We start from the raw sequence: 19,910 nt of genomic DNA on the forward strand, positions 1-19,910 counted from the left end.
AGTTATTATGATTTATATTATGTTGTTATGAGATAACTCGCACAGAAAGCTTTGCCATGCTGAGAATATTACCTTTAAATTGATTTTCTGGGATGAGTCAAACATTTGAGGTTAAATCAATTATAAAGATTTACATTTGTTTGGTGATTGCTCTTTCATCATTTTAACCAAAATTATTTGTTGTTGATTCAATCAATCATTACTGACCGCTTTAGATTTTGACAATAATTGAATTTCACCTTAAAAATGGTCACCAAATTAACATCCAGAAATTATTTCAATGGCATATCTTTCAACGAAAATTTTCAATGAGTTGATCTTATTTAATGAAAATCTACTATGAATTAAAACATTTGAATCAAATTCTGGATTATTATCCATTTCATTGTCTAAAAATGTTTAACTATCTATCCATCCTATTGATACGATTTACTTGTGTTACATTATTTTTGGCTCAGTTTATAATTTTGACACAAAGACTTTTGGAATTTAATGTTGTCCATGAAATAGACACCTTTGTATCTGAAGACATTGAAGTACCAGAGATAAATATTCAAATTCCTTATCAGTACGTGATGGATAAAAAAATATTACGAAGTAAACTTGGCCCTAGATTTGAGGCGGGATGTAAAGCTGCTTCATCGATTCAAGATTATGATGTCAAACATGATATTGGAGACTGTGATTTGTTCAAAACAGATCCACAGGTGTTTGCCAGATATATTGGCATGCACCTTACATTGGATGAAATAGCACGTTACACTTATCCAAATGAACGATTAATTTATGGCTTCAATTCGATAGATGTTACAGAGGAAAATTTCTTGACAAATGGTGGATGTCAGATAAATCGGAAAGCATCAGCATTTTATTTAGAACTGGTCATCAATTGTTCAAATAGTACGCTAAAGTTGGAACGAACGCAATCGTTGATGCTTTCAAATTATCTCTTTTCGTTTTATATAAACACCTCTTTCATGCAATTGAATCTAAACCAACCAGGCGAGCCTCAAATAGATGCAGTTAGCCATCCTGAAGATTCAAGCACATCATCTGGTAAACGAGCCTCAAATTTTATACATTATAACCGCAACATCAGAAATCTATTACCAAGTCCATATAGAACGTATTGTAAGGAATACTCTCAATACAAGGAATATGAAGATTGTGTCCACACCAATTCGCTAAATCAAACTGGTTCACTTTACCCATTGATCGGTGTTCCTATAGAGAAGTACAGCAATAAAAGAGATTTGCGCTTTTATATAAATTTTGAAAACAATATTTTGGCAGATATTCACAAGAAATGTCGACAACAGACAAGTCAACCAATGTGTTCTTCGATCCAGTACTCATTTGTAGTGCTGGGCGATTTTATCGATAAAATCGATAATTATCGATGATCGCGGGCTGCAGCGATCATCGATCAGCATGAGCAAATATCGATGTTTTCTAATTCCCTTTTTACCATGTTATACAAACTCATTTTGAGGATTTTTTTCTGAGTTTCTTGAATTTTTTTCATACTTTTAACGTTTCCTGGAACTTTTTCACTAAACATCGATTATCGATGATCATCGATTTTCATTGAAAAAATTGCGTAATAATCGATAATCGGAAATTCACACAATCGCCCAGCACTACTCATTTGTAATGGACCGCAATTTAATTGACACAAAACCTGGCCGTGAAAACATTAAACTTACGTTTCTCCTCTCGCCTAAACCAGATTCAGTTGCTAAGAGTAGACCAGATCTTTCAGTCCTTGATTATCTCATCCTTAGTGGCAGTCTTTTTAGCACTTGGTTTGGTATCAGCATTGTGGGTCAGCTTATGGTTATTCATCGCACAGTTGGTTTAATTATTGATAAACATAAAAATCAACAAAATGTAAATCCATCAAATTAAATCTATAACAGTATTCCTTTCATAAATAAACTTTGCAGTTTAACTTTAAATTTGCTTTATTTTTTGTAACATTTTTCATTAAACACTAGATGACGCTGTTACTTTTTACATTTCACTCATTTTTTCAATTTTAAAATTGGTTACTTTTTATTGCGTCAATCAAATTCACTATACAAGGTCTACCAATTAATTGTTATGTTGCCTTATTAATCACAATTAGTGTGCTTGATAATATCGTTAAAAGTTCGTAACAATTGTTTCGATCCATCGAACTCATTATTACACATCAACATTGATATTTACCACATATGTTGATGTTACTTTGATAAGCCGGTCTTTTTGTTTACAAAATTTGTATTGTAACTAGTCCACAATACTAATCATATGTCGATTTTTTATTGTATCTTCGTGTATTTTCTGATTGAAGATTAGTGGTTATTGGTGTAATTTCTCTACTTTATTGTTTTGTTCACCAAAATCTGCCCAACATGAAAACACTCAGACCATACCTGCTGATGTTTACATTTCTTGGTACAACAACTGGTTTGGCAGTTAGTTTGTCACCTAAACTCTTCATCCATTTTCTATCCATTGGAATATTTTCTCTAGCTGGCTTCCATGTAACAATGTCTACAATCCCTAATTTAAAGGCAAAGTTCGTTAAGGCCAAAGTTACAGGAGTCGATATGTGTAAACAAAACGCTGAACCGATACCTGAAGCCATGGGAGTTATAGCTGGCTCTGTTTTTCTGATAACCATGTCACTCTTCATACCTATTCCTTTTCTACAATTTGACAAAAGTTACCTGATAACGGAAAATTTCATCAGTGACTCGTTGAAACTCAATGTACCCATAATTAATTTAAAAGCAAGAGTTTTTGATGATCTTCAATTCGAATCGTTGATTGCGGCCCTTCTTTCTATTTGCTGTATGGTTCTTTTAGGCTTTGTTGATGACATACTCGACCTCCGATGGCTTCACAAATTAACTTTACCAACAATTGCTTCCTTTCCACTGTTAACTGTCTATGCTGTTACTTATAACTGTACTTGGGTTTTACTACCTAAACCATTTTCTTTCGCTCTAAACCTCGGCATATTTTATTACGTTTACATGGCAATGATGGCTGTCTTTTGTACCAATGCGATAAACATTCTTGCTGGTATCAACGGATTAGAAGTTGGACAAAGTTTAATCATTTCACTTTCTGTGCTAATTTTCAATCTGATTGAGATAACGAGTACTTCATGGAAAGTCCACCTCTTCTCGATTACTTTCATCTTACCTTTTATTTGCGTCTCTTCGGCCTTACTTTGGTACAATTGGTATCCAGCTGAAATTTTCGTCGGTGACACATATTGCTATTTTGCTGGTATGACTTTTGCTGTTGTCGGAATTTTGGGACATTTTAGCAAAACAATGCTTTTATTCTTTATACCACAAATATTTAATTTTCTGTTTAGCTGTCCTCAATTATTCCACTTCGTCCCGTGTCCAAGACATCGATTGCCTAAGTAAGTTAACATTTTAAGCAAAATAATTTACACATGTTATAACTATTAACAATTATTTTTCGTTCTCACCAGATACAACCCAAAGACAAACTTGATGAACAACAGTCATTTCGAGTATAACCCCAAGCAGTTGGGTATAATTGGCTATTTGTGTTTGAAATTTGCCCGTTTATTCCGCTTATGTCATGAGCAAACCATTTCACCAAACAAAGTTATCTGTACCAATTTCACTCTGATTAACCTAGTCATCTTATGGTTTGGTCCAAAGAGAGAAGATGCAGTTGTCAGAATTTTACTTTTTATTCAGATAGCTTGTTCCGCTATTGCCTTTTTCTTACGATACTATATTGTTCAATTTATATATTAATTTGTAAAAATGAACAAATATTGAATCAATCTCTAGTCTAACTGGGTGTAAATTGCTACTATAATACTTTTTGTACCAATTTCTTATCAACATTTATTGATAAATAAGTCGGGCAATGCAAGAAAAAGTTATAAATTATTTTTAAATTTATTTAATTAAAATTTGTTTGCAAAATCTTATTCAGATCGACAATGGCTGTAACAAATATGAAAAGCAAAGACAACTCTGAATTATTATACTTCTTGATTTTTTTCTAATTATGTTTTTTCAATATTCAATCACCAAAATCATCAGTTGAATAATTACGTCAAATCTTAATTTGCCTGGAACCATTAGTTTGTTTTTAAAAAAGCTAATTGTAAGTTTTTCTTACTTTCTCTTCAGAGATGTCTTATACGAAGATGGAGTTAGGTTTTTTAACATAAAAGATATAAAATCATTCTGATCACATTTCGATGACAATTAACCTTTTAAAAAACTACGAGACAAGGCAAAATCACCATTAAAGTGCGTTCAGCAAGGCAGGACGAAAATTATAGCACTTAATTTGGCAGACAAAAGTTGACTGGTTGAAGCGTACTTTTGTTTCAAAGTTGATGAAGCAAATTCTTGATTGCTATTTGAGGATGTTCAATTTGTTGTTGAAATTTTTTCTTGCAATTTAGAGTATTGTTGGTAGACAAAAAAATGGCAATTAAGATGAAAAGATTTTGATACTTTTTGGAGTTGAAGAAAAAGAAAACAAATCAAAGCAAGAATCAACTAAAATTAAACTAACTTGCAATTGAAAGAGAAACAAGTTAAATTCCTTTTTTTGGGTATCTAATTGTAATCGATGAGGTAGGATTTGAAAGGTGGTTAAAAAGCCAATGAAAATGAGTTTGACAGCAATTTATACCTTAAACGCAAGAATAAGTAAATTAACTTCAACCTCGACTAAACAAACACATTAATTTAACTTCAGTCGTGAGAAATTGAATAAATTGGCGTCAAAGTTACATTTTTTGGCTGTGAACCTTTAACGATACAAAAGGATTGAACTGAATCGAGTAACCTTTTTTGCGGTCAGATTTTGATTGATAAATAAAGATAATTTCTAACTAGATATATTATCAGTGTAATTACAATTAAAATTGATGTCTAAAAATCATCAGAAAAGGAAGACGAGCTGAAAGTAATTGGCAGAGAGGAATGAAAAGGGAAAGATTTACTTTTAAATTTGATGATGCTTAAAAGCAAAATGATTCTGATGTTTCTTATTTGATTCTGGTTTTACAGGTCATCAGTTTAATAGAAAAATTTTTTTTTATACCCTAGATATTTTATCTCCTTTTGTTTGCTCTTTCACCTCACAGGAAAATGTGAAATGAAAAAGGTGAATTTGTTAAAGGAGGAAAGGTAAGAGGAGGATGGAAGATGGAGTGCAAAAAAGCATTCAGATGCAAAATAGTAAAACTCTCACATCGAGGAAGAAATTTGTTTCTAGCTCTTCTTCATCCTTGGAGATTTTTTGATTTACAATTTGGTATAACTAACAGCATTTGTTCTTTTTGCCTTTATGGGCACTACCTTTTTGCAATCTAATTGCGTTATCCTGTGATTGTTGTTGCCTTTGTTCCTTCTCTTTTTTCGACCTTAATACCATTCGAGTAATTGCCATAAACATCTCTTCTACATTGACATTTTCTTTGGCTGATGTTTCATACAACTCGATTCCCATTTGATCAGCGAACCGTTGAGCATCCTGGGTCAATACTACTTTAAGATTAGGATCATCATTTTTGTTACCAACTGTTGTTGCACGATTGATTAGAAATAACAAGATGTAGATGAGGCAAACGATATTTCCATTTTTGTATCCAATTAGTTGATTATGAAAACAAGATGAATTTTCAATAAATAAAAAATTGTTTGTTTATATTATGTTGAACGTCAGTGATCCCAATGCGGCAATCAGAGGATATTGGCATCATCCAGAGGGAAACCATGAAAATTTATTTAAAGCAAAGAGAAGTTCAAGTGAAACATAAAGGAAACATAAAAGAGAAAAGAGAAAACACCATTAGTCTCTGGCCTAAATAAATCGGATGCTGGTTCAGAGAGACAGAGGAGGAATAAGGGAAAGAGTGAGTCAGAAAAATTAAGAGTAAAAGTTAAATCAAAAAAGAGATTTTGTGAAGAGTTTAAAAAGAGGTTCAACACTGGATTTACTCTTAATATTTTCAATGACTTTCATATTTACCTAATATCCTACAAACATCTTCACAATTTTGATCTATTTCATGTAACCATCTTTTAACATTGGCAAAAGTGTCTCCATTAGAAACATCATAAACAACTATGACTCCATGGGTACCTCGATAATATCTAGAAGTAAAGAGAAGAAATGAATGGTCAATTTGAGTTGTCCAGAGATGAAACAAGGCATAACCATGAGGACGAATCTTGACTCTTAAACCATTTGTAAATTTGAATAGTCTCAACATTTAAATGGTAGGCGAACAAGACCGAGGTAAAAGCTTTTATGAACACAATAAAAGACAATCATCATACGTTGCTGTAATGGTTCGAAATCTTTCTTGTCCTGCAGTGTCCCAGATTTGTAATTTAATCTTTTGTCCATCAACTTCTAATGTTTTTATCTTAAAATCAACTCCTATTGTTGTAATATAATTTCCAGAGAAGGTGTCATCGGCAAATCGAAGAAGAAGACTGCTTTTACCAACACCTAAAAATACAAAAATAGAGGAAAATAGAGAAAGAGAGTGAGAAAGAGATGATTGCAAGAGGACAGACAAAAATGTATGGATCACAATTTATGTGATAATCTTTACTAAAAAAGGGTTGTTTTGAATCCACCCAGATAGCTAGATGCACAGTACACTGGGTATGATTAAGGCATGAAAAATACATCAAAATTTGCTTACCTGAGTCTCCGATAATTAATAATTTAAACAAATGATCGTAATCTTTTGACATTATTTTAAAGCAAAAAAATAACTTTGGTCAAAAGCAAGATGTAAACAGCAGAATGAAGAAAAGAGAGGAAAGAGAGAAAGAGAGAGAGGAGTAGTCAAAGTGCTGAGAAAAAAAGAGGCAAATTTAAGAGTTGGAAATGAAATAGACAACTATCTTTACACTCGTTGGTAAAACACAGAATTAAATCAACAATCAAGATAAGTTAATTTCAAAGGGCGTACATTTTGTTCCACTCACGCTTACAAAACAAAAGATGAATTAAAAACACAGGCACTAATTGAGAAGGGCGAGAAAGAAGCACAACAAGGAGTGCAAAAGCGACAAAATTAGAGTCAATTTTGCAGCAGTTGATGAAGATGTAAGAGGTGGTGATGAGACTGAAAACAGTTGATATTAGCCAACAAGAACCATGTATTGGTACATAATCATTTGATTAACCAGAAGGACGAGAGTTGAAGGGAAAACTGTATAATAATGAGAGTGATGATAACTGAAAATTTGAACACACACACCAAATTAGAGTTTAAAATGTTGAGCTGACAGCTTGTATAGTTCACTGGATTACGGCAAAACTCGAAACAATATTGCTATATATCGTGATAAAATAGTCAAAATTAAGTCACATTGAATTAACAGTCAATTAATTGAAGGAGGAGGAGGTGAAAGAGACAGAAAGAATGAACGCAACAGATAAAACTCATCTTGTTTGCTTATTTCTCTTCCCTCCCTTTCAAACCTTTACTATTCTCCCTTTCTCTCTCGAAAGTGAGGTAGACACATTAAGTTTAGGGCGTAAGGTTTTTTTTTCTGGTTTGTTTTTCGATTGATGTAAATCATGTTGTGGTAAAAGTATTCAATTAAAATGTGACAATCATTACATTTGTGTATTTATAATGTGCTTTCTTAATTTTTGTCAATCCAGTAATTTACAATTTCATTTCATTTCTTTAACACCCAATACAATAAAAATCTATGGGACAAGAACTGTGATAGTGACAGTGGCTATTGGTACTTGATGCGTAACGATTCAGTAACCTAACAAAAAGCAAGGTTGTTTCGACAGATGGTCCAGGTAGGGTCAAAGTTGAAGAGGTGTATAAAGAGACAAGAGAAACAAGGGTAGAAAGGAAAAAAAGAGAAAGAGACTAAACTGGGAATTTAGTTTGTCTTTGCATCTTTAAGTTTGTAACCATGTACTAATGTGTTGTTTAACCGTTTGAAATGGGTGAGTTGGGTTTTGAAGGAAGCTTAACTAGCTCTGACTGTCAAATTAGCTTTTCATTATTTTAAACTTCCGATGGTTTCACTTGCATCTAAAGTTGTGAGAATCGAATCAAGTTTCTCTCTCTTTATACGCTTTTCGAAATGTTGACTCAAGCGATAATAATGACTGAGAAATCCTGTCCAACAAAAGCATCTCAAAAACCCATTAATTGATTGAAAGTTGGGTTTACATAAATTTGCCTCCGAACAGTTTTCACTGAATGACCAAGCCAATGATGAGACACTAATCAGCAAGTGATACTTAATTAACGACTTTCAGCTTTTACCCTGAGAAAATAAAAGACTGGCCTCGCAATTAAATGAATATCTCCGAGTTGCTCGATCATCAATCATTAAAAATGGATCATTCATTGGTTGTTCACCTGTTTTCTCAATTTATCTGTCTCCTGAAGATGCACAGTAAACGTTTCTAAACATATGGGAAATTATATCCTATTGGAAATGTCAATTTTAAAGATGTTTGATTTACATTTAGAAATTCAGAATTTAGATGAAATAAGTAACAACAGAAGCAAATTAACTCGGTATAATGATAATATCAATTGCTACATGAAGTCATCATTTCAATCTCAATCTTAACGGACAAAAGTAACGCTCTTCATCGTCATTCATGAAAAGCTTGTACTCAAGATTAATTAGACATTATGGAGTTTAATGATTGAGTTTAAAACAAATTATTAAGTCGCGTTTGTAAACTTTTGCGATGAGAGTCGGTGATAAACTTTAGGAATTAACACATTAAATTAAAGCACTATTTAATGAAAAAAACTGGATCAAGATGATTCTATTTATAGTATCAGGTCATCAGATAGAGACAAAAGTAACTTATCGTTTTTGTGCATCTTTACTTGTTGTTTTGTGCTTTACCCATTAATTGTCCGATTTGAAAAAATTAATCAGCAGCCATTGTATTTTACATGAAAGTCTTATAAATTATTGTGGTGAAATAAGGGATTTTTACAAGAGTTTTTAGTATTTTATTGCCAATCATCGAATGTAATATTTGATCTCTTGTTTGTTCCCAAGTTTTGCTTGAATTTTATCTTTTCATTGGCGAAGAGTTGGTAAAAGCAAGTCTTATGCGAGAAGAAGTTTTTACTCAAAATAAGGTTTCATAGGATTGAACTTGTATTCTAGCTTTTATGAAAAGCCACAAACTTTAGAGTCTCTTGAAATTACTCAAATGTTTAACATTTGAAAGCAAAACTTTAATAAATAATTTATTTTGAAACATATATAAACTAATTTAAATTGAGATAATCAACGTTCTTTGGCAAATGCAAGGAAAATTTGTTCCAATGTTGTACCACTTAAAGTGAAATCTTCAATCATTAAAGCCCCTTTTCCACGTTCTAATGATCGTAACATGTCACCCCACCGTGATGAAGTATCAGTAATATGGTAATGAAGTATTGTCTGATGAAAATCACGCAATATTGAACTTGGAAATTCATCTTTTATAAATTGTTTGATTTTATCAATTTCATCTTCTTTCTTTAGAGCTTCCTGGTTAATCTTAATGATCAATGTAAATCCTTGTCCAAACTTTTCCTTTAAATGTTGAGTTGACCCTATTTGAAGACAAAAAGTATTTATTTAGATTTCAATGAATAAAATGAATGATAAATCAATATAAATACCTAAACATTTAAAGTTTCCTCTGACCATTATACCAATCCTAGAGCATAAAGCTTCACATTCATCCATAGAGTGACTTGTTAATACAATTGATGATTTACTTGTATCCCGAAGATGCATTAATGTGGACCAAATTTTACGCCTCGAAGCGGGATCTACACCAGTCGTTGGTTCATCAAGAAACATCACTTTGGGTTTGGCGATGGAAGCAATCGCTAACGATAACTTCCTCTTATTACCGCCACTCAAATTTTGGTTACAAGTTTTTGCGAATTTTGTTAAATCAGTTGATGTAATGATGTAATTTACATTGTCTTTAACTTTATTCTCGGGCATTCCTATTGAAAGAGTAAATCACAGTAAATTAAAGCTCATTCGTTTGAGACAGTAAGAGTGAATGAGTGAGACACCAGAGCGATTGAATGCGACACTTAATTTTTGTTTGTTCAAAAACCCTAAGATCCTTAAGTTACAGAGGAAATTTGGAGACGCTGAGAGCGAATGAAGAAGACGGTTTTTTAAATCATGATCCAGTTATCAATTATTTAACTGTTCATTAAGTTTCACAAAATTTAAAGGTTTACAAAAACTGTCTTCTTCATTCGCTCTCAGTGTCTCAAAATTTTCTATGTAAACTAAGCGTTTTATGATTTTTGAAAAAAAACAAAAATTAAGTGTCGCATTCAATCGCTATGGTGTCTCACTCATTCACTCTTACTGTCTCAAACAAATGAGCGTTACTGTATTTATTCAGATGGTACAATTATAACTTACCTCTTATTCGAGCAAATAGAGTCAAAGTTTCCTGTGGTGTTAAATTATCAATTAAAGCATCAAATTGAGGACAGTAGCTGATTGATTGTTGAAAATCTTGCAAGTTATTTCTCAATGAATAGGATTTAATGAAAGCGTCTCCTTGAGTTACCACTGAATCACCGGTCAACATTCTGAATGTTGTCGTTTTACCAGCTCCATTGACACCAAGTAACCCAAAACATTCAGCTTTATGAACAGCAAAACTTACTTTGTCAACGGCTCGAAATGATCCAAAATCTTTGCTTAATTGATTCACAACTAAAGCTTCAGAGTCCATCTTTTGTGATTTAACCAGTTGTTCAACGCGATGTTTTTCAGCAATAACATCCTCATCTTCAACTCCTCCTGATTGAGGAGCTGCTGTCAATTTTTTCTTAATTGTATCATACCAATAGATAAGTCTATGTGAATTCATGTCCAGTATTATTAAAATAGTTGTATAAAGAATCGAACTAAAAGTAAGCGTTGTAATTTCAGTTAAAATTCCATCTTTGGTCCATTTGAATGGATTGAATGGGATCAACTCTAAATCTTCATTGCAACAAATTTTCCGAGAAATGGAGTTACCAGGATCACAAGCCTTGATTCTTTTACATTCGGAGTGCAATTTTGCCGCTCCATAAACTTTGGACAACCCAAAAGACATGGCAAAAGGTGGGAAAAGATCACCGAGAAAAACGTGAAGAGATTCTATTGCTTCAAAGGCCACTAATGTAGCCGCCAATCCTGAACCAACCAAGGTACAAACTAATGAAATAGTTGTCAACAGTGAGAATCCTCGATCAGCATTTATTGGTAAAAGTGAAAATATATAAAACAATGGAATTGATGATGAGCCATAAAGTAGAAGAAGTAGTAATATGGGACCTGAAAGTTAATTGTAAATAAAAAATGAGTTGATTCCAAGAGTTTATTAGATTTGAAAGATGAAATATTTACCTAAAGTTGTAATACTGCTGAATGTGTATTGGTCAACGATAGCGATGGTGATCAAGATAATTGTAGATACAATTATGTGGTAAGAAAAGTCGAAAATTAAATGACTAAACCAGAAAACAGGTGCTTTGATTCCGCTCATTCTTTGGATAAGATTGGCCTGTAATGAGAGGTAAAGTCATTAGTGGAAGAAAGATGGTAAAAGCTTTTATTAACAAACCTTATTTTGAGCTTCAATGGACGGGAATAAGAAATATGAACAAGAAATAAAAGCGAAAGCGGCCGGTGCAAATAATGCTGCAACAATTTGAGAAATCAGCGATTTTAAAAAAGGTTCGTTTGTTGCCCGATTTGGCATGGGCATGAATGTTGTAGTAACCTTTGTCAGGTTACTGCCATTGAAATGCCGTCTTATTAGCGTATTTGTCCATGCATCGATCGTTAATGGCAACGATAATGCGAGTCTCGGATTGTACCATAAACTGAAGCCTGAAGGTGCATATGAATCCTCAATAAGACCAAAAATGTTGTCTCTCATAAATTCATCAGAACTTTGGTTACTTTGCATCATAAATTCATTGAGTGATAGAGAGGCTGGAATATTAATAACTTTGATTCCTGCCTTTTCCATTATTTCGTTGTAAGCTTTAATGAAGTCTTGATTCTGTGTGAATGTTGCACGAATAACAGCTTTAGCATTTGGACCATAAATTGATTTCACATTCAATTCAATTGGATAAGGATAATCCAGGAATGAATTAACAGTTTCTGAGGAATTTTTCGCAGCCCAAAATGTGAAAAGTAAAACTATAGCAGGAAGAATGATCGTAAATCCAATCGTTTTGTAATGTCTTTTTGTGTAATTAACTCGTTTCATCACAAGACCCCTTATTCTTTGAAGAAATAAGGGAAATCCACTGAGTTTCTCATAATCCAGAATTTTATTTAATTCAAACAGTTTATCTTCCATTTGAACTGCAGTATGTTCACTTTCACCATCATCCTCAGAAACTCTAAGGAAAACATCTTCAAGAGTTGTCACTGAAATCCCATAGGAAGTAATACCCAGTGCGTTTGAATTTTTATCCAGAGAATCACAGAGTTGAGCTAGAGTTGCTGTTGGTACGTCTGCCTTAGAATTGATTCCTGCGCTTATTTGATAAATAATTTCTTCATCAGTTTCATTGATGGCAACAGCACTAGGAAAATGAGCTTTCATCATTTCCAGTAGATGAGCATTATCGAATTTCGCACCATTTTTAGCTATCCTAATTGAGTTTCCAGCACCAAATCGATGTTTCAAAAACATTGGACTTCCTGAGCATTTAATTTTTCCGGACGCCATTATAACTATTCTATCTCCTAGAGCATCAGCTTCCTCCATGAAATGGGTTGTTAATAAAATGGACAGATCTTTTCTCAATTCCAATAATAAATTCCATAATTGACGACGAGATTCTGGATCAAGGCCTGAAGTTGGTTCATCTAATATTAAGGTTTCTGAGGCTGTTGATAAGGCCAAAGCTAGTTGAAGACGGCGTCTCATACCACCTGATAAATTACAAGCCAATGTATTAGTTTTATCCGTTAAATTAACTCTCTCTATGTTTAATGGTATCAGTTGTTTTCTCATTTCTCTACTTAAACCTCGCAAACCAGTAACAAGCTCTAAATTTTCCGTCACAGTAAGCTCTTCAAATAATAGATCAGTTTGTGGACATAAGGCAAGACAACGACGAGCTGCAACAGTATGTTGATGAACATCTATACCATTAACCAAAACTTTTCCTGCTGAGGGTTTAATCATTCCTGTAATCATTGACATTGTTGTAGTTTTACCAGCTCCATTGTGACCTAAAAGGACCGTTATTTGACCTTTAAGGATATTCAGATTCAATCCATTAACAGCATACTTTTTACCGCCAATCGAACCAAAGGATTTGTATAAATTAATGCACTTTACACTAGGTTTTAAAAGAGGCGGCTCTGACTCATAAATCATACTTGTATTGGCATTGAGTTCGTTTGAATCATGTGTAGTTGATGTTCCATTCATTTCAATGTCTACTATTGATTTATTGAAAAACGATGAAATTGGCAAATGCCATGGTTTTGGTGTCCCTGATTGCCATGGCCAAACTGCATCTAGATACCAAATTAGCAAGTAGTAAACAAACCAGGATACAAACGCCGTTAGATAAATGTATCCAAAAGGAAGAGTTTCGGGTGATTTGATTTGATGTAGTATATGGGACCAAGATAAACCCTTTACCGATGCTCCAAAATAAAACATGTTATAGATTGAAAAATGCAATTGACCACTAGGAAGAAGACAGGACCATACTTTGGGCGAAATGTTCAATACATTAACCATCGATGTCTTGGCAGCGACCGGTAAATAAGCTAATCCACCTCGACCAGCGATTACAACTAGAACACCGACAATGGGTCGATTTAAAACAGTTGTAAAAGTAAACGTAAATAAAATGTTGCTAATTGAAGCGATTAAGTAATTGAACCAGAATAAACTTGCATTCCAATTTCCATAAGGATTTCTTTGATCAAAAATAGAGTAGACGATTGTGATGAACGTAGAGTGGAAAATGGATAAAGATAGATAATTTATAAAGTGTGAAATCCAATAAACAAAATCGTTTAATCCCATTATTCTCAGTAATTCCTTTGAATTGGTTACCTTTTCTCGAATCAAACGACGTGTTATAATGGATGATATATAAATCAAACCTATCTCTAGGAAAACATAGGCTTGAAGGTATTTCAAAGTGTCGACTGGAGATGAAGTTTGTGGGGCCAATTTTGGTTCGGATTCCACTTCTTTCTCATATGATGGATTTCCTTGTGGGAACAACTTAGATGTGTACATATACTCAAAATCTGTTCTCTGCAATGTTTTTGAAGGATAGTTGGCCATGAGAATGTTGACCAATGATTGTGTCCTGATATATTCTTCATAAGTGCTGTGTATTGGTTCAGTGTAAGGTCCTGTATATATAAATGATGTCCCTCCTATTGTATAATTGGCAATGCCTTTATCAACATCCAATTCATGGAAAAAGACGGCACTATTTGAATTAACAATTCTGTCTTTAATCGTATCTCCCCAAGCCTTAATCACAGCACTGTCGTTAGCCAATGATACAGCCGTTGAATCACAAGCTGATAAATGAGAAGGCAGCAGTTTTTTAGCAACATCGTTGGGTGAAGTGTAAAAAATTGTTGCTCCAAATGTGTAGCAAAGAAACATCTGAGGAAAATTATCAAATATATTTTTCCAAGGCTGAAGGTTTTCATTAACTGTTGGTTCAAAAATTTTCGCTGCTTGTTTATCGGGCAAGATATAGACATGCAACAAAACCAGCAAAATGGGCAAGAAAAATTCTAGAAATGTTGATATCCAATGTCTCTTTCTGATGAGCTGATCTTTAATTAACATAGCTTTCAACTGGTACCAATAAACAAATGCCATTTTGATTAACACTTCTTTAGTGGGCTTTCAGTAAAATGGACATAAATGAAGTTATGAAAATAAGTTATAGAAATAAAGTTGACTGTCAAAAAATAGACATTATGAGCAGGAAATTAATATTTTATGTTTGACGGATGGACAGTAGAATCAATGATTGATGAATGTTAGCTCGATTTTAACAGTATTTGTTGCTTGGTTACTAAACTATGATTTAAATAATTTAATTGATTTAAAAGGCGTAACCATAGGCTTTACTTTAAACCATTTGTAAATTTGAATTTCAAAATTCAATCTTTTATCCATCAACTTCTAATGTTTTTATCTTAAAATCAACTCCTATTGTTGAAATATAATTTCCAGAGAAGGTGTCATCGGCAAACCGAAGAAGAAGACTGCTTTTACCAACACCTAAAAATACAAAAATAGTTAAAGAGAGTAAGAAAGGGATAATTGTAAGAGGACAGACAAAAATGTATGAATCACAATTTATATGATAATCTATACTAAAAAAGGGTTATTTTTAACCCACCCAGATAGCTAGATGCCCAATACACTGGGTATGATTCAGATATGAAAAATATATCAAAATTTGCTTACCTGAGTCTCCGATAATTAATAATTTAAACAGATGATCGTAATCTTTTGACATTATTTTAAAGCAAAACAGTAATTTTGGTCAAAAGCAAGATGTAAACAGAAAAGAGAGGAAAGAGAGGAAAGAGAGAGTGAGAAAGAGAGAGACGAGTAGTCAAAGTGATGAGAAAAAAGAGGCAAATTCAATAGTTGGTAATAATATACACAACTATCTTTACACTCGTTAGTAAAATAATGAATTAAATCAACAATCAAGTAAATTTAAAATGTGATTATAAACTAGAAGAGATTGAAATTGGGTGTGTTGGATTTTGAGAATCAGATCAAGTTTCTTCTCATAAGCTTTTCGATATATGACTCCAGGGATAATAATGACTGAATAATCCTGTACAACAAAAACATCTCAACAACCAATTGATTGAAAGCTAGGTTTTCGTAAATCTACCTATAAACTGTTTCAACAAAATTTTTCACAGAATTAACATTTGTAAGAGGGAATATGAAACAAAAAGAGCAAATTAATTCAGTATAATGCCAATATTAATTGCCATATAAAGTCGTCATTTCAATCTCGATCTTATTAGACGAAAGTAACACTCTTCATCGTCATTCATTAAAAGTTTTTTCTCAAGATTAATTTGAATTTAAAATAGACATTATGGTCTTGTTATGGAGTATGCTGAAAGAGTCTCAAACAAATTACAAAGTCGCGTTCGTAAGCTTTTGCGATGAGAGTTGGTGATAAACTTTAGGAATTAACACATTAAATTAAGGCATTATTTAAGAAAAACTGGATCAAGATGATTCTTTTTAAAATATCAAGCAACAAATAGAGAAAAAAGCAACTTTATCGTTTTTGTGCATCTTTATTTGATGTTTTTGAATGCTTTACCCAGTAATTGTCCAATTTGAAAAAATTAATCAGCAGTCATAGTATTTTACAAGCAAGTCTTCTAAATTGTTGGTTGGCAAACCTTTTGTTGTGTTGAAATAAGAGATTTTGCGAGAGTTTCTAGTATTACACCACTAATCACCGAATGCAGTATTTGATCTCTTGTTTGTTCCCAAGTTTTTTCTGAATTTTTCTCGTAATTGGTTTCTTGTAAAGACCATTGAGTATAAGATATTCTTTAGAAAAGTGATGAGCTGCTCCATGCTCTAACTGGAATGTACATAAGGCTTGTAAAGGCTTCATAAGAGTATCGTAAATAGATCGATTATCCTCCAAATGAGCTAAAGTAATAGCAGCCGTTTCAACAGTTGAAAGAGACTCTTCAGTTGGCTGAGTACGAATAACCTGCAAAAACAAATGAACAATCAGATGAAAAATGAACGAGAAATAAGAAACTTCAAAAATACATACATAGTTACTACGTTTTTGTACATTAAGTACAACTTTTCTGACATTCTTTAAATCGTTGCTGTTATGATAAATACAACGAGCTTCGCCCCAAGTACCGTCAATAATGATTATGTTGTGTGGGTCGCATTTTTCAACAGTTTCTAATTGTTGCGATGATTTACCAGGAAATAACAGGAAGGTTTTCTCCGGATTTTTGAGCGCTTCACTAAGTTCTGGATACCTATTGGCGTTAAACCTTTTCCCTCTGATAACTTTACACTTGTCCGATGGTAAGCTCAATTCAAGAATTTTAGCTGTCCTGAGACATCTTTTTTCTTCTGATGGATGCTGTAGAATCAACAGCTTACTCTTAACAGGTAACGGTTTAACCGGTAGATAAGGACATAGACAAACTTTTTCTGGTCTACTGTCATTCAGAACGAAACAAAATTAAAGAAAGAGAAAAGAAAAATTAGATAAGAATGCTTCAATAATGCAAAAGAAAATTCAAAAATGCAAAGACAAGAAAAGAGTAAGCTTACCAACATCTATCACATAGTTTACGGCTTTCTTGGGGCTCTGATTGAATATTGAGCAGTTCACCAAGAACCTCACCTAAATCATCTTCAGCAGACATGTTGCATCAAATTATAACAATTTAGAGCAACTGAACAATGTTGACAAGGTGTACAATATATCTCAAGGATGGATCAAAAACAGGATTTTAGCATCAACAATTTTTGTAACAGACAGATGTAGAAATATAAAAAAATTGGCAATTTGGAGATAACCATAAGTTATATCACCGTGATCAGATAAAATTAAAATATTGAATAAAAATAGTGTGTTTCATATTATTTCTCTTTCTATTATTGTCTTTCGCCTTATTGCAAATTGCAATATTAAGGATATCGATATCAAACCAGAAAATACTCGATAAAAGGAGCAAATCCAGGTAAAAATTGCCCAACCGTGTACAAGAGAGGGAAATACAAAAATAATAAGAAATGAAGTGTTTTGTCATTCAAGGTGTTAATGAATGAACTTTAAACGTTTGAGTTTTCTGACTGATACAAATAAACTTGAACTTTTTAATTTTATACTTTCTTATTTCCAGAGGTGAATCGATTTATTCTGAGATAGTTCGATTTCGTAGCAAACATAGGTGATTTTAGTGGCTGCAACCAAATTTTGAAAGTTTATATTTGCAAAAGTTGAGGATGATTTTTCTAGCTTTCATAGGCAGTTAGTATAGTTTTTTGTATTCTTTTTGATTTAGTTTTGATTGTTCGAAATTAAGATCATGTGATGGAAATCATGGCCGGACAGATTACCACTGTCATTCAGTGTTCATTACGCGTCACTGAGTAGTTCAGAATGTGAAAAAAAGTTATTCGAAATAGTTAACAGATGTTAAACCATCTTCTATACCAAAAGTAAGTATGGTATGTTTTAATGTTATAAATATTGTCATTGTCAACTTTCTACTTTCGTCTGACCAGAGCAAGAAGAAGGTTTCCATTCAGAAGAAATCAGAATATTAATAAACACTAATATAACGAAAATTCAGTCATTCAAACGTCTAAAGTGCATTTCTCAACAAAAGTGTAGTTTATTGTGCATAGAAATTGTTACTTTTGTCCAAGTATCTTCATCTTGTTTAGTCTAACCTTAATGAATTATCGATAGCTGCTGGTTAACTCAAAAGGGGTCTTTAGCATTTTTGAAGGCTTCGTTCATGCACAATGGCAAGCATAGCTGCAATTAAAAATTGTTAGTTCATTTCCATTTATTCTTAAATCATCCACAATGCGAAAGTCACGGTATTGAGAAAGTGTCAGATCAGAGTCCTCTATATAATTCATAATCAATTACACAGCTAACTATATAACAGCTTCATTTTTACTCATTTCATTTTTATATAGATTTTTACAGTTTTTTTCGTAGCTCAATATTGCATATAATTTGTTGAATGCAATTCTTGTCGATGTATTTCCTTCCTTTTCACCATTAACCTAATCAACAATCATCATAATAGTTATGGGCATCTTATGCCTTATAGTTGTAGTTATAATTTTGTTTCTCAGCCAGAGTAAAAAATGCAGAATAATATTTGAAGTCTATCGAAACCAATATCGTCGTTACCGAAACGGGACTCCATGCAATGCTCAGGTAAATAAGAAAAATTATAATCTATTTCGTGGTTTTTGCTTTCTGTAAATGACATCTAGTCTACCTACTACTATCATTCCTAGATAATAGGTTTTATCCGTTAGGTAGTAAAGTTACCAAGAAGCAAAAAACTGAAAAGCAAAAGTGAATCAAAATTTTGAATTTCAAATAAATTGATATTGAATTTTTATTGACAGCACTCTTCATTTAAAGACAAGCACGTTGAATCACTAAATATTATAAGGAATATCCATTTCAATAACTCAGAGTGGTTAAGGCTGCCAACTTCACAAGCAAGTGAGTTAGATGAGCATTTGCAAAATTGTTATCAAGAGGGCGTAGTACCTTTTAATGTCACAATTATGTTAACGCAACCGACGTTCAGCAGCTACAAACACTTTTTCGGCGATTGTTATTACACCATAAATGCTATCCCGTTTTATGAATACAAAATAGCAAAGAAGATGCTTGTTAAATGTAATCAACAATTGTTTGTGTGCTTCACAAATACTGAAAGGAACCCATTGGAAATCCATATGTGCGATCAAAGATCTTTCTCGGAGCTCCTAGAATATTATAATAAAAACATAATATTCTGGTTTATAATTTGTGCTGTAGTGGCATATGTATCTTAATATTTACTACATAAATAGAATTGAAAATGGAATCCGTATTTATAATTATTAAAATACGAAAATCCGCAAGCAATGAAATGCTTGCATGAGTTTCTTAAGAATTAGATTGTTAAAAATAGCATCATTACAACCATTAATATGAATTAGAATCATTCAGTTTAATAGGTAATAACATACAGTATTATATTTCCATATTTTTTATTCCAATTTGCCATTGAATTTCTTTCTATTACTGT

The 19,910-nt window shown here is 32.8% G+C and overlaps 4 protein-coding genes and 1 long non-coding RNA gene across 7 annotated transcripts; 2 read left to right on the plus strand and 3 right to left on the minus strand.

Moving 5' to 3' along the window:
• The first annotated feature begins 2,226 nt into the window (after positions 1-2,226).
• Positions 2,227-3,970, plus strand: Alg7 (Alg7 dolichyl-phosphate N-acetylglucosaminephosphotransferase). The gene is made up of 2 exons (XM_015929877.3): positions 2,227-3,424; positions 3,497-3,970. The coding sequence occupies exons 1-2, from the start codon at positions 2,397-2,399 to the stop codon at positions 3,789-3,791; spliced, it is 1,323 nt and encodes a 440-aa protein (XP_015785363.1). The 5' UTR covers positions 2,227-2,396; the 3' UTR covers positions 3,792-3,970.
• A 1,013-nt stretch (positions 3,971-4,983) lies between these two features.
• On the minus strand, positions 4,984-7,473 carry Rab35 (RAS oncogene family member Rab35). Of its 3 annotated transcripts, none has more exons than XM_015929894.3 (5): positions 6,992-7,473; positions 6,719-6,791; positions 6,345-6,519; positions 6,034-6,158; positions 4,984-5,582 (listed from the first exon to the last, which is right to left on the minus strand). In XM_015929894.3, the coding sequence occupies exons 2-5, from the start codon at positions 6,768-6,770 to the stop codon at positions 5,323-5,325; spliced, it is 612 nt and encodes a 203-aa protein (XP_015785380.1). In that variant the 5' UTR covers positions 6,771-6,791; positions 6,992-7,473; the 3' UTR covers positions 4,984-5,322. The 3 variants fall into 3 exon arrangements, with proteins under 3 accessions (XP_015785380.1, XP_089123831.1, XP_015785375.1); XM_089267705.1 differs by having other exon boundaries at positions 6,719-6,872; XM_015929889.3 differs by having other exon boundaries at positions 6,719-7,473.
• Positions 7,474-9,240: 1,767 nt separating this feature from the next.
• On the minus strand, positions 9,241-15,745 carry LOC107362740 (phospholipid-transporting ATPase ABCA3). Its single transcript, XM_015929864.3, has 6 exons — positions 15,529-15,745; positions 11,665-15,339; positions 11,448-11,604; positions 10,467-11,375; positions 9,695-10,030; positions 9,241-9,625 (listed from the first exon to the last, which is right to left on the minus strand). The coding sequence occupies exons 2-6, from the start codon at positions 14,929-14,931 to the stop codon at positions 9,315-9,317; spliced, it is 4,980 nt and encodes a 1,659-aa protein (XP_015785350.2). The 5' UTR covers positions 14,932-15,339; positions 15,529-15,745; the 3' UTR covers positions 9,241-9,314.
• Positions 15,746-16,280: 535 nt separating this feature from the next.
• Positions 16,281-17,716, minus strand: Dtwd2 (DTW domain containing 2). Its single transcript, XM_015926221.3, has 3 exons — positions 17,410-17,716; positions 16,889-17,294; positions 16,281-16,822 (listed from the first exon to the last, which is right to left on the minus strand). The coding sequence occupies exons 1-3, from the start codon at positions 17,502-17,504 to the stop codon at positions 16,556-16,558; spliced, it is 768 nt and encodes a 255-aa protein (XP_015781707.1). The 5' UTR covers positions 17,505-17,716; the 3' UTR covers positions 16,281-16,555.
• A 1,082-nt stretch (positions 17,717-18,798) lies between these two features.
• Positions 18,799-19,706, plus strand: LOC112538572 (uncharacterized). The gene is made up of 2 exons (XR_003081753.2): positions 18,799-19,039; positions 19,237-19,706. It is a non-coding gene; the product is annotated as an uncharacterized LOC112538572 (long non-coding RNA).
• Positions 19,707-19,910: the final 204 nt, after the last annotated feature.

Source organism: Tetranychus urticae, chromosome 2, assembly GCF_039701765.1.
Source record: "Tetranychus urticae isolate SD_2017Ah chromosome 2, NJAU_TeUrti_SD_1.0, whole genome shotgun sequence".
NCBI classification, from domain to species: Eukaryota; Metazoa; Arthropoda; class Arachnida; order Trombidiformes; family Tetranychidae; genus Tetranychus; species Tetranychus urticae.

Excerpts from the sequence above, each read along its gene's own strand:
- Alg7 (XM_015929877.3), top strand. The coding sequence starts at position 2,397 with ATGAAAACACTCAGACCATACCTGCTGATGTTTACATTTCTTGGTACA. Across the intron at positions 3,425-3,496 it reads CCAAGACATCGATTGCCTAA|ATACAACCCAAAGACAAACT; the intron begins GTAAGTTAACAT and ends CGTTCTCACCAG.
- Rab35 (XM_015929894.3), bottom strand. The coding sequence starts at position 6,770 with ATGTCAAAAGATTACGATCATTTGTTTAAATTATTAATTATCGGAGAC. Across the intron at positions 6,520-6,718 it reads ATTAATTATCGGAGACTCAG|GTGTTGGTAAAAGCAGTCTT; the intron begins GTAAGCAAATTT and ends TTGTATTTTTAG. Across the intron at positions 6,159-6,344 it reads TTTCGAACCATTACAGCAAC|ATATTATCGAGGTACCCATG; the intron begins GTATGATGATTG and ends CTTTACTTCTAG.
- LOC107362740 (XM_015929864.3), bottom strand. The coding sequence starts at position 14,931 with ATGGCATTTGTTTATTGGTACCAGTTGAAAGCTATGTTAATTAAAGAT. Across the intron at positions 11,605-11,664 it reads CCATTGAAGCTCAAAATAAG|GCCAATCTTATCCAAAGAAT; the intron begins GTTTGTTAATAA and ends CTCTCATTACAG. Across the intron at positions 9,626-9,694 it reads AGGAAACTTTAAATGTTTAG|GGTCAACTCAACATTTAAAG; the intron begins GTATTTATATTG and ends GTCTTCAAATAG.
- Dtwd2 (XM_015926221.3), bottom strand. The coding sequence starts at position 17,504 with ATGTCTGCTGAAGATGATTTAGGTGAGGTTCTTGGTGAACTGCTCAAT. Across the intron at positions 17,295-17,409 it reads AAACTATGTGATAGATGTTG|TAGACCAGAAAAAGTTTGTC; the intron begins GTAAGCTTACTC and ends TCTGAATGACAG. Across the intron at positions 16,823-16,888 it reads TACAAAAACGTAGTAACTAT|GTTATTCGTACTCAGCCAAC; the intron begins GTATGTATTTTT and ends TTGTTTTTGCAG.